General features: G+C 42.1%; 2 protein-coding genes across 2 annotated transcripts in view; one reads left to right on the top strand and one right to left on the bottom strand.

Annotated features, from left to right (window-relative positions):
- LOC135704701 (peroxidase) overlaps window positions 1-13,452 on the top strand; it is a 223,086-nt gene that overhangs the window by 176,031 nt on the left and 33,603 nt on the right. The window lies entirely within an intron of this gene.
- LOC135704674 (uncharacterized) lies at window positions 3,773-5,359 on the bottom strand. The gene is made up of 2 exons (XM_065226150.1): window positions 4,445-5,359; window positions 3,773-4,383 (listed from the first exon to the last, which is right to left on the bottom strand). The coding sequence occupies exons 1-2, from the start codon at window positions 5,357-5,359 to the stop codon at window positions 3,841-3,843; spliced, it is 1,458 nt and encodes a 485-aa protein (XP_065082222.1). The 3' UTR covers window positions 3,773-3,840.

Genomic DNA, 13,452 nt, shown 5'->3' on the forward strand with positions numbered 1-13,452 from the left:
AAAGTTCTGAAAAGTTCTCAAAAATTGAGAGAAGTTAACAGAACCCGAAAGAAGTTAACGAAACTTGCGAAAAGTTCACAGAATTTGAATAAAGTTCACGTTGACAGAGTTGCGATAAAATTCATGGAACATGGAAAATATTCACGGAACATGGGATAATGTCACGGAGTTTCGGTAAAGTTCACGGATCTGGAGAAAAGTTCACGGAAATTGCTAGAAGTTCACGGAATTTACCAAGGTTCCGCAAGTTTCCTTGGTACTTCCAAAATTACGGAATTTGATAGAAGTTCACGGAAGTTGGTAGAAATTCGTGGAACTAAGGAAAAAGTTCACGGAACGTAGAAGAAATTCACGGAGTTGCAGTAAATTTTATGAACCTTGGAAAAAAATCGCTTTTTAAAAGTTTCCTTGGAACATCAAACAAGTTTCCTTAGATGTGATGTGATGTGATGTGAATAGAACCCACCATCAGTGCAAGGATTACCTATGACTGCAGATACTTAACTGGTTGTAAAGTTCTGCATGATGGTTTGTTGCAGCAGGGTGAATCAACTTCAGTGAAGACCTTTGGAAGACAAACGACAAGATGTACGTCTATCAACACGTGACAAAGGACTGGCAAATCCACGAACCCTTGTCCAGTCTACAAATCCTTTGAAACCCTTAGGCTGCCCCCCCAAACCCAGCATATAATAATGTTTGATTAATGAAATGTATTCAAAAAAGAAATATTTAGAGAGAACAATCTTCAACTGGAACGTACTCACCAAATCAATATATCCGGGAGCGCATTCTCGATGCTTGATTTTCTCTAGTCATTTTTAAACAATTCCTCCTCCAGCGAATCCAACCACACAATAACTAAATATATCAAACAAGTTTCCTTAGAACTCCCAAAAACTTCCTTATGAACATCACACAAGTTCCCTTGGAACTTCCCACAAGCTCATTTGGACCTTCCCCCAAGTGCCGTTGGTACTTCTGACAATTTCCCTTGGAATTTCTCACAAGTTTTCTTGGTACTTCCGAAATAACCGAATTTGAGAGAAGTTAATGGAAGTTGGGAGAAATTCGAAATTGGAACTTCCAACATGATCCCTAAGAACTTTCCTTAAGTTCCTTTGGAAGAGATGTTTATGAAAGTTTAGAGAAATTCGTGGAACATAGAAAAAGTTCACACAACGTTCACGGAATTGCAGTAAAGCTCATGAACCCCGGAAAACAATCACGCCTGAAGTTCATGAAACTTCCCAAAAGTTTCCTTGAAACTTCAAACAAGTTTCCTTAGAACTTCCAACATGTTCCCTAAGAACTTCCCAGAAGTTTCATTAAATCTTCCCACAAGGTCCTTTGGAACTTCCAACAAGTTCCCCAAGAACTTCCCACAAGTTCCCTTGGAACTTCGCACAAGTTCCCTTGGATCTTCTTACAAGCTCCTTTGGAACTTCCCACAAGTGTCGTTGGTACTAATGACAATTTCCCTTGGAAGTTCCCACTAGTTTCCTTGATACTTCCGAAATAACGAAATTTGATAAAAGTTTATGAAACCTTGGAAAAGTTCACAGAACGTAGAAGGAGTTTACGGATTTGCAGTAATGTTCATAAACCACGGAAAAAAAATCACGTTTAAAGTTCATGAACCTTCCCAAAAGTTTCTTTGGAACGTCAAACATGTTTTCTTAGATCTTCCAACAAGTTCCCTAAGAACTTCCCACAAGTTCCATTGAATCTTCTCAAAAGCTGCTTTGGAACTTCCAACAAGTTTCCTTGTTGCTGTTCATCCTCACAAAATAAATTTGAACTGAAAGCAACTTTTGCTCGGAGCAGTTCACACTCAGAAGCAAAATAGCCTCCCGAAACAGAGTTTTAGCATAGAGGTAACTCTAAGACCAGAAGGTCCCGAAGAAACGAGCTCAACTTTTTGGCTCAGCCCTGGTACTATCTTCGGTCCCAAGTTAATCGATTCACCCCTCGAAACATAGGAAAATCCACTAACCCCTAATCTTATCTGTCAAACTTTCATAGCGAATGAAAACAAACATAGTGTAGTACTGGAATTTATACTAGAATGGGGTACGTTACTCTATTTGCTTGGGACCAATAGGCTAGTCAAGTAGTGAGCCAATTTAAAATCGTTAGTTTCGTATTGATTGTTGGTTTTAGTGGGTCGCCAAAGTTGAAACTTAACCACTTTTAATTTCTATTCGTTCTTAATTTCCATTCCCATTTAGATACATAGTTGCTAGATGGGAATCGGAAATAGAGATTAGTCAAAACTGAACCTACCCAGAAATGGGTAAACTAAGCTGGGAGTGACAAGTTGACAAATGAACAACATCGATGAGCTTCTGGTTGAAGTTGTCAGGTTGTCACTCCCAACTGAGTGGATCCTACTCAAATTTGGTTAGATGTGAAATAGCGGGGGATATTCCGAGAGTCGAAGTAACTTTTCTCACTAGTGACGTGAGAAAAGTCACGTAGTGGTGAGGGGACTCTCTGCGAAAATCAAATGGAGAGTCATGTCACCACGACGTGACTTTTCTCACTTCACTAGTGGCAAAAGTAACTTCGACTCTCAGAATAAGCTCCAGCGTGTAGAATCCTATAAAATAACAGTTTAAGATATGAAACTTGTTAAACTAAACGATCGCTAAGGCTGTGAACCAATTCCCGAGTTAAATTTAACTAGTGGTTAAAAGTGACATTTCGAAAGTTGTTTTAGATAATCGAAAATCCCTGTTTTATCGATCGACTGGTTTTCGAACCGAACTCAGCCACCGTTGTAAAAATCTAGCTTCTTGTCTGTCAGAAATAACAACGCTCGAATAGCAAGGTTCAATCGATAGATTTCCATCTGTCATTTTAAACCTAGAGTTAAATTCCAGTTGTCAATTAGTTCACAGCCAAAGTAATGACCTTTACCTGAAAAGTTTTTTAACTGAAAGTCTGTAAATGAAATAATTTTCAACAAACGAACACTTTCTGTCAAAATAGTGCAAAAGCAAAATGTCAATACAAATCAGCTGCTCATCATTTTAAATGCCCTTAGCAACTGGTTTGACACACACACACACGACTCAAAAGAGTTGATTCAACAAATCCCTGATCTGACAAAGGGCAGAAAAAGTTGAACATTTACCAACTTTCTGTTCCTTCAATTCACCGAAATTTATCGTCTAAACCGAGCTTTAGCGAACGTTGAAAGAAACTGCGAGTAGGAAGCTTCTTGGGTGATAAATAATTATTTACTTACCATTTCCGATAATCCGATCCGAAATCGTATGAAAAGCCATCCAAATCACTCCTCCAGGAAGAGCAACTAAACTAAACGTAAACAGAAGTCGGTAGCCCATGGCAACCCATGCAGCGCACGCATGGTTTGACAGCCACCCCTACACGCTAAACCGAAACATCGCGATAACGGTTCAGACCCTTATTACGGGTGTCACTTCACGGTGGCAAATCCAAACTCGGTCCACTTCCATCATAGGCGAGAAATGCTGCGCTGCGCAATGCAACGAATCTACAGCCGGCACAAAGCGAGATGGAAAATCAGTTAATAGGCCAGTCTGTTAAATTACAATTATTAAATGCCAATAGCACATTCCACCTTGTGTTGTGCCTCCTCCAATTTGCCTCAAAACAAGCGCAACAGAGCATTATGTAACGCTGAAGGCCGCCCATCGAGAGAGACAGACACAGTCAGTAGTGAAGCAAAACAAGACAGAAAGTGATAAATCGGAAAAACCCCACTTTTCAAATTTATCAGATGCAATGTTCAAATAACCTTTAATGACTGTGCTAGTGGGAAACAATCGAATGTAATCGGACTTTCTTCTGTTACTTCTTTTTACCTCCCTTCTTGGCACCACCGGCGGCTGCCGCCTTCTTCTTCGGCTGCTTGATCTCCTCAGCGGGCTTCTGCAAATCTTCAAACTCGGCTTCGATCACCTGAACGCCACGAGTTTCCTTCGGTCGCCGTTCGTACATTGGTCCCTTGGGGGTCCTCAGTTCCAGTTCGATCTGATTGCCGCCATCCGCGGCGCGAGTTGTTTTATTTTTGCCCAACTTGAGGACAAATACGTCAACATTTGGATCGTGCCATCCCTTCTTGCAGATTTCGATGCCACACGGGTGAATCGAATGGGGTTCCGCTTCCGGATTGCGCGTTTGCATGCAAACCGAACGCGTTGGATCCGTTCGTTTGCGGTAGTCTTCGGCACAGATCGGTCGCTTCTGCTTGCACATCAGAAAGTCGGCAGACCACTGCTGAGCCGGGTACTTGAGGTTACCTCGGATCACCGGCAGGTGGCAAGCGTTCTGCTCTCGTTGGACGTCGCGTTCCTCCAGGGCGTAGACGCCTTCCGGCAGCTTGAGCGAGGTCTGGCGGAAGACATTCGAGAATTTAAGGTTAAGAATTTTATCACAATTGGACAGAACTTACCCAGCATCCTTTGGTGCAGTTATCATCCTGATCGTTATCTAGCATGACCTTAAGCTCCGAGTTCTTCTCGATTCGAATGGCAATGGCATTGCCGTTCAATTCGGCCGTATACTCGTCGTAAGGCGAGCAAATTTCCTCCTTGCTGGTCACGGATGCTGGCGGGGTCGGAGGAAGCGACGCCACATTTGCCTCTGGCTCACATTCTCCGCAGAGTACGGGATGCGGATGAGCCACCTCATCGAACACCACACATTTCATAAAATGCTCACGATCTTCCTGATCAGTCGTTTTGAAGCAGGTAACACCTGGCTGATCGTCTTTTGCGCCAAGCTTAATCTTCTGAGTGATCCTCTCCCCAAGACAGGAGATTCTGAATGTCACGATGACGCATCCTCGGACAATTTCGCTGTCGTTGCGCAGTGGATACAGAGACCGGAACGTCTCCGATACGGGGACGTTCTTCTTCGAGATTGAATCCACCGAAAGGGCCGTTCCGATTGAAGCTTCAGATCCCCGCCTTCCGTTGATGTCATCGTAGTTCTTCGCCAGGTTGCGAAGAATTTCGCTGGCCGATTCGTCCCATTTGCCGAGGACTTTCTTCCGACCGTCGGTTTGCTTTTCCAGAGCGGAGATCTCATAGTTTAACTCATTCTCCCGGTAGTGATCTTCATTCAGTGTGAACATACAGTTTTCACCTAGTTTTGAGCTGTTCTCGTCGAGCTGGGATCCGAAATCCTTCTCGCAGACCTCGCAGCGAGCGAAATTACCGAGCTGAAAGCGAATGCAACGTTCCGGACAGGATTCCGGTTCGCTGTTTTCAGGAACCGTTTCTTCCGGGTCGCTTGTGCGTTCGACCGAAAACATTTGCAATTCCTCCACGATCAGTTCCACCATGAAGATTCGATTCGGGGCCATTTTGTAGGTTTTTTTGGAAACAGGGTCAATTTGGAATTTCGAATTGCAAAATTTTGCCCGAAATGAGAATTTGGACTTGATGGGGTCACAACATTTGACGGAATGAAATTAGAGCCTACTCTTCTTATGAAACTGTCCACTAACGATCTTCGCTTTATTTCCTTTCATTTCAGGTATGAATTGAGCAACTTTCAATTACAATAGACGATCAAGTAAGTTCTGTGAAATCCGACCATCGTCGGACCTCAAGGTCGCTGGAAACTCTCACTCGAGCACAACCGTTCTGCTAGCCGATGGAGAGGCCACTTTCGAATTCGTACTTCATCAAATCTGAAGCGTCGTTCATCAAAATGATGCAACTTCATTGAAGGCCTCTCGTCTCGAAAAAAACAAAATAAAAACATCCAAATAAATCAAACTCATCTCGAGCTCGATGAGATCGCTCCCTAATTAGACCCTACAACCGTGCGCCACTTCGACAAATCATCCGCACAATTCGTCTGGTTTGGAAAGTTAGTTGCACCAATCCCATTGTAGGCCATTAGTGGAGGTTGCTCGCATTCCCTTCAATGTTGATTGGTTTACGTAAGATCACGACCCTCTGTCGAAAAAGCCCAAGCTGCATGAGGAGAGCAATTACGCATCCAACAAAAGCAGATCCCGCCACCCGATAAAACAACGACGTATGATGAATTGGAAGGTTTCCATCTCCCATGCGTTAACTGAATTAATTTATTCGTCGGTTGAGTCACCACTCCGGGAGACTCCTGCCCCACCATGGGGCATGCGGCATGGGAGTTTCTCAACCAGATCAATCAGAAATTATGCGCCGTCCCACCACGGTAGTCGTGGTCGATTGAAAATTAAGTCCCAATTAGCATGCGCTCGATCGATGGCCTGAACCCATCAGTTGGCAGCTGTCAGTGTGCAATGCAAGAATGTATAAGGTGGGAGTATGCCAAGTGACCAAGCCTACAATTATGCCATTTATGGATAGCAGGTAGAGGGTTCAGGCGAGTGGGTGTCCACCCCCCCTAGGGTGGCTACTGAGCTGTGTTTTTGTATGCAGAAATGAATAGTGGAGAAATGGAGGTGCATTTAGTTCAGTGTGCTAGTGGGGTAGTCTGTTATTGGAATGCGATTTCATAAATGGCATAAAAGTGCGGATAATGCAACAATGTTTCGAATCGATTTGCGGCCAGAAACTGTACAAGCCAGAAGTGTCCCATTACGTAGGATCGGACGTGATTTGAAAAGGTTTAGCAGGGAATTCGTGTGAAGGGTCCCCAGGACATTCCGGAATTGACTCTCAACTTTTAGGACTTCTGAGATTTTCAGAAAAGTACAGTGAACTTCGGGAAAGTCCAGGGAATTTTAGGGATGTCCAGATAACTTCGAAGAAGTCCAGAGAAATTCTCGAAAGTTTAGAGATGTTTAGGGAAGTTACATGAACTTCAAAGCAGTTGCGAGATATTCAGGGCTGGTTTTCCGAGTGGTGAAATCTAAAAAAATCGGGAAGCGTGATTTTCGGTAAAAATCCCGGGAATGGGATAGGAAACATTAATTTAACAAATCTTGGACTCAATACGCACAACTTTGCGGCAACTATAATGATCCTTCCAAACTGTGACGAAGTAAATTTTTATATTTTACAATATTGGGTTTTCACTACTGGCAGACGCATGAGAACATGACAATCACCATCGCCTTCTATCGACATCCCAATAATTAATACAAATGTCAGATGGCGATAAATTACGACTCCCCCCTCCCCGCAGTAACTTTACCGCTAATGAGTTGGCATTCTTGGGCAAAATCCGAGCAAACCGATCCAGCGCCGAGGCAGATGCAAGCCAAAGGTGCTACTCGTGACGTACTCGTGAAGCGAAGCGCTAATTAGGACCTCCACCACACAGCAAGCGGTGCGATAGCCTATGAGCGACAGCGAACGAACGCGAAAGCTTTACGCCGAAAATGACAATCAGTTGTGGATGTCAATTCCAAAATAAGATCGATCAAACCGAACGATCTGAACTTGGCCTTTGAACCCTTTGATCACTTTGCTGATTGGGAGTGGTCCTTCGGTTCGTTTTAAAATACTTTCAAAATTTGAAGGGTTATGTAACCCACCATTTTATGAATGTCAGTTTCCCTTAATTCTCATAGGCTGCTTTGTGTGATCTGTCTCGAAGATTTTGATTGATAGCGATTGTAATCCAACCGAAAAAGATCTAAGATCGTTGTTGACTGTCGCTCCAAGGATTGTATGGCATTTGTTAGAAGTTGGAAGTTAGATCCATAATTTGTCAACAGTTTCAAATTCATAAATGTTGACGTATTTTTGAGGAATATTTACGATCGGTAAAACCCACACAAATCGCACAGCGAAAAACCAACCGAAATGACTAAACCTGTTTGCCAACGCAAATTGAAACGTTCGCTAATCGATTCCGAAAACGGATACCTGCAATTATGGATTATTACACCAAACACCACGGCCCAATCTGGTTGCTAAGCTACTCATTTCGAACCGGTTTACTGGATGCATGCTGCTGCATACTACTAGCCGATCAAAACCAATTAATTGAGGAGTAAACACTTCAGAAAAAGGGTTCTTTGTTTTGAAGCTTACGTGGAAAATTGTAGGTTAGGTATACAACTAACGCCAAACTGCAATTACCGTTGCTCCCTTCGGTGGACTGTAGGAGATTCGATGCGTTCTAAGGATGCTCTAGTTCGGGCAACCGGTTACTCAACCACGCGCTGACCACGATTCGATCCCGAGTTCAAACCTGAGTTGGATTATGGCCTGTTAAAGCAAACGATTCATGAGGTGTAAACTAACGGTTTCAAATCAATAACTCTGCAATTTGCATCGTAAAAACTATCAACTTGTTTGAGCTTTTGTCATGTTTTTTTTATTTCATGAAAGCTGTAAATGTTTATAACTCCGAGCCTGATCGATTTAACGTGCTTTTTATGGCCATCAATAAGGATCGAAAGAGAGTGCTAATTGCTCAGCTGTTATGTCATCCAGCACTGGACGAAGAGAGTAGAGCGCATAAATCTCGAGCATCCTGTACAAATTAACTGGGAGTAGTTAAGACAGCGACAAAGTTGTATCCACACTGCTCATTTACACAACTACGGGATTTGAACAAGAGTGTGCTTGAGGAAAATGTAAAACTAGTTGAAATTGCAAGACAACTGCTAAAACCTCGAGTCGAAAGTTGTTGCTGAGCAACTTCAATAGTAGGCTGCATAGTAAAAAGCATCATATTCTTTGCAGTAGACGGTTACAAGGATAGATTTAACGTCACTTGTTTGTCAGTTGTCAATAATAACATCAAGATGCCTCGCTGAATTCAATTTGGTTAAAACCTAGGAGTGAGACACAGATAGCCCACACGGCATTCATTTTATAGCTTTTCCTTATGTCATGAAAGGTTGAGCTATTGAAATCAAATCAAAATAGGCGTAGCAATAGTGCCTGTTTTACTTTGAGCGTGTAGTGCTTGTTTGACGTTGTTCAGTGTGCAGTGAGCAAATGTCCTTTTCTGTTTTGAATTTTATCATGCAACCAAAGATTTTGGCAAAAACCTTGGTTAATGGTAATTTTCCAATATGGATTTAAGTATACAGAGGAACTGGATATAATGACGGCCTAAATGCCTTTAATTTGGGCCCATACATAAATTCAGCAATCGACTAAATTTTCAATAGTGACCAAAAATATCCATTTGTATCGTCGCAATTGGTCTTAGATCCCTAGGCCAACATTAGAGCCATTTCCTCCGTATGGCATATTCAATGAATGAATCTATAAAACGGTGTCCAATTGAATAAGATAGCTAGAAACGACAGTTTGTCAGAAATTACTTTACGCAAGATTTCAATACCGCCTTCTGTATTCTTGATCAATTGTAAGAAAAGCATCATCAAACTGCTTGGCTCCCAATGAAAGTACTTGACAGTTTGTGTCTATAGTCGCTATATTCATAGTCTGGCGGATAGAATCTCGGGAACCGATTGAGCTGTCAAATAGCGGAACCAATCGAGCAAATCACGACCAACAACATAAAAGAGCACATTAGCTATTGCGAACAAAACTTCGCAAACCCTTTTCTCGTGACTCAAGGCTCGCCAACGCAAACTGACACCATCTTTGGGTTGGGAAAAGTTTCCCCTATCCGATGATGCCGGTAATTTGTGGATGATTGGTGAGGAAAGAGTAACCAACGTTATGTTTATAAATTTAATTGTACCTTTTCAATTGTTGGTCTAAAATATATTGAATAGGTTCCGCTTTTTGATAGATCGAAATTCTATCCGCCAGACTATGAATATAGCGACTATACTTGTGTCTGACTCCTTTCGGCGTTTATATGTTTCGAGTCTAGGTCTCCCTCCCAGGTTCAAACTAGTATTCAATCCGACAAATAGCCTTACTCAGATCGGACTTTTCAGCTTCCGCTGTCATTGCGGTTTGGGCAAGGGATGGTCACTCTACACACTTATTTTGTACCAAATTTTTCTCAGTGTGTCTCATGTGAGCCGCAACTGTCCCAGCAGTGCCGAGATTTCCAGTCATCGTATACTGACTTTTGTTTGCTTGTGAATAACGGCATGCTTGGCAACCCGTTCAATTTGACAGTTCGAATGTATTGTTTTGAAGGAAGAACACAATAAGCAGTGGAATCCGAACCACGGCGATGATCCAGAGGCTGGACAAACTGACCCGATTGGAGGATCTCCTCGAAAAGGTGATGGAGTTCCAAAGCAAAGACAGCATCGAAACGCATCTGATGGCATTCGGAAATTACAGCCGCCGGGGAAAGCTGCTGCGAATGTTGAAATCGATGGAACTTTTTTGGAGATCAAAATCGGCTGCGGAGATTAGAAGGTTAACTGGCATTGAACCGGTAAAGACTGACTTCGTCAGTGGTTGCATGTGCCCGTGGAGCGACAGTCGGCGAAACTAAACTAAAACTAGCATATCCGAAACAAGACAGAGCAGCTAGTTGTGACGAGCCGTTTATCTTCCTTATTCCATCCTTGGCCATTTCTCATCTGCCACACAAAGCTACAGTGAAACGAACATAATTTTGACATTTTTTTCATATCATATCCGGTTCTTCGTGGAATGTGGGATTGATTGAGTGGAGTGTAATTATACATGCGATTTTGATTATTAGCGATTACCCTGATTTTGGTTTGTATTGCGTGGAATTAATTGCTGTTCGGACAGGCTAATGCCTGTGCCTGTGCACTGTTAGGGATTCTAGTGGGGAATCCAACTCGGTTTTGTGGAACTAAGCGAAAATTCTAGGTTGTGTTTCAAAATGTAATAACATTGATTTGTCAACAACAATGATTTGATACATGCGCTGAGCAGGCGCAGAGAAAGTATAGTGTTGCCAGTAGCTTCAAAGATCACGAATGTTTCCTACCATGGGTGCCAAACTGTGTCAATTAGCGTGCCTAAGTGTGCCCAAATCTGATATTGGCAAACTGTGCGGATTGATCAACCCCTTGGGTTTGGGCCTTAACGCTTCAACCATCACCGAATAAATTTGACGTCTATATAAACAAGTTCTCTGAATTGTCAAATTTGTGTAGCTAACGTCATTGTGATTATGTTCCAACTAAAAGTTCCCTACCACAATCGTTTCACTTTTGTCGGGTAGCTACAATTTATGGTTTTGTACTACTTTTCCCAAAAAATAGCTCAACTAAACCAACTGACATTCGCCATCTTCTGTATGATCAGAGCCAATAAACATTAAACGGTTATTTTACGACCGAGCTCAATCGCGGGCATGATAAATCGAACTGTTTACCTCCATACCGCTAAATGTTAGCTTCCCTGGCAGTAAAGTATTTATGCATTTTAGTAGCAATATAGCGAGGATCGTCGTATGGCCCGCAGCTAGTTGCCGTGAAATGTCAATTCGTTACAGTTCCCATTCGAGTGCGATCCATCGCTGATTCAAGTACAAAGGTGGTACCTACACCGCCGAGTGCAACCGAATTAGCATGCAACTTTGTTGTTGGCTCAACTAACCTGAAAGGATGGATTTATGCACTACGCGCGTCGTCACCACCGATAGATATTGATATCACTAGCAGGATGCTTACACTGCCCTGTCCAATGGATCAGTTCAGATCAGGTCACAAGAAAGCAGACTCAAGACAAACTATTTCAAGTTACCGCTTCAAGCTTGTGTGTTTACACATATTTTGTAGCGCGTTTATTGCAACCCAAGCAAGCCATGGAACCGTACCCACCATAACGTGTGCCGTTTGGTAAGGTCGTTAACTTTGTAACGAAACTAGTTTTCGGATCAAAGTAGCCTTTGGCGAAGCTGCAAGCGGGAGGGTCAAAAAACTAGAGCATAGAACGGATCGCTTCTAGCCTACTGCATTCTGAATAGCTCACGCGATAAAACCTCATATACAAAAGTGCTTGATCCTCAATTAATTGCGAGTGATTAGCGGCCAACGCAACACCAAGCTTAACCGGTTCGTAATGAGAACCGTTGTTATGGTATTCAGCCAGCCACAGCCATTGCTTACAAATGCAATTACGCCCCTTTGAAATGTTGTCAAATTCCACAGAAAAACAAGAGTCAAATTTACTCATCTCTGAGTTCCGGCATTTTTTGCGATTATGAGTAAGCTGGTTTCAAATTTGGGTTCATCTAATTGGCCGTGCATAAACTGGACCTAATCAATCATCAATTTGACATTTTGACGCTCCGGATACACCAACAATTCAGTGTCAACATTTTAAAGGGACGTAATTGCTTTTGTAAACAATGGTTTTAGCTATCGATTTGTCGCAAATAATAGCCCATCCCTTCAAATTAATAATGCTAGCTGGTAAAGGAAACATTCCTCTACCTGCTGGTGTCATTAATCTTCATGAGTAAGCATTTATTCACGAGAAATCGACGGCTAAAGCCATTGTTTACAAATGCAATTACGCCCCTTTGAAATGATGACACTGAATTGTTGGTGTATTCGGAGCGTCAAAACGTCAAATTGATGATTGATTAGGTCCAGTTTATACACGGCCAATGAGATGAACCCAAATTTGAGATCAGTTTACTCATAATCGCAAAATGTGCCGGAACTCAGAGATGAGTAAATTTGACACTTGTTTTTCTGTGAAAAACTTGAATAATTTGCTGTAAAATGAGGACAATTGACGAAAAATTTATTCAGTTTAGAAAAGTACCAATATACTGAGAGAATCCAATCTTTACGTTTCTCATATTCGAGATTTTTTCCTGGAAAAACTTGGAAAACCTGCAAAGTCATGAGGCAAATTTACTCATCGCTGCACTTCTTGCGATTTATGAGTAAACTGAATTCACATTTGGGTTGATCTCATTGGCCTGTACTTAGGCCGTTTTCCACGTTTTCCATTTGGTGAATTTTCACTTGAATTGGATAGATGGAAATTTTTCAAATAACCCTGCTATTCCACCAGACTTATTTCTGACAGACCTGGAATCAATTTTGACGATTTTGGCCGATCAACTACAGTGGGATTTTCGAACATTTTAATTTATTTTTGAAGTGTCAAATTTGAAAAAAAAATCAATTTGGTAAATTTTCACTTAAATTTGACATTTTGAAAAATAATTAAGATGTTCGAAAATCCCTCTGTTGTTGATCGGCCGATTTTCGAGAAGGTTTCTGTCAAAATTGATACCTTGTCTGGCAGAGATAATTCTGCTGGAATAGCAGCACAGACAAACAGACGTAACGCTTTGAATAAAATTATCTTCAAAACATAGTACCGCCAAACAAAGGACTGCAGTAACGACATCTCGCGGGCTTCTCGTGGAAAACAAGCTTGCTCGCTGATTCGCAAACAATTTTGCATGCAAGAAAAACCGAACATATAGAAACGTCAAAGTGATCCGATGCCAGCGCTGCGGCAATTAGTTCGCGGAAACGATAACATTCAAACCAATCGCAAACGATGATCCAGAATGAAGAGTTACGTCTGTTTGTCTGTTGCGTTGCGTTGCGTTGCGTTTGTAACGGAGTAATTCGTAGATTGCATACTGGCAACTGTCTTG

This window comes from Ochlerotatus camptorhynchus, unplaced genomic scaffold (genome assembly GCF_037179485.1).
Source record: "Ochlerotatus camptorhynchus isolate MF236.1 unplaced genomic scaffold, CSIRO-AGI_Acam_v1.1 ptg000246l, whole genome shotgun sequence".
NCBI lineage: Eukaryota > Metazoa > Arthropoda > Insecta > Diptera > Culicidae > Ochlerotatus > Ochlerotatus camptorhynchus.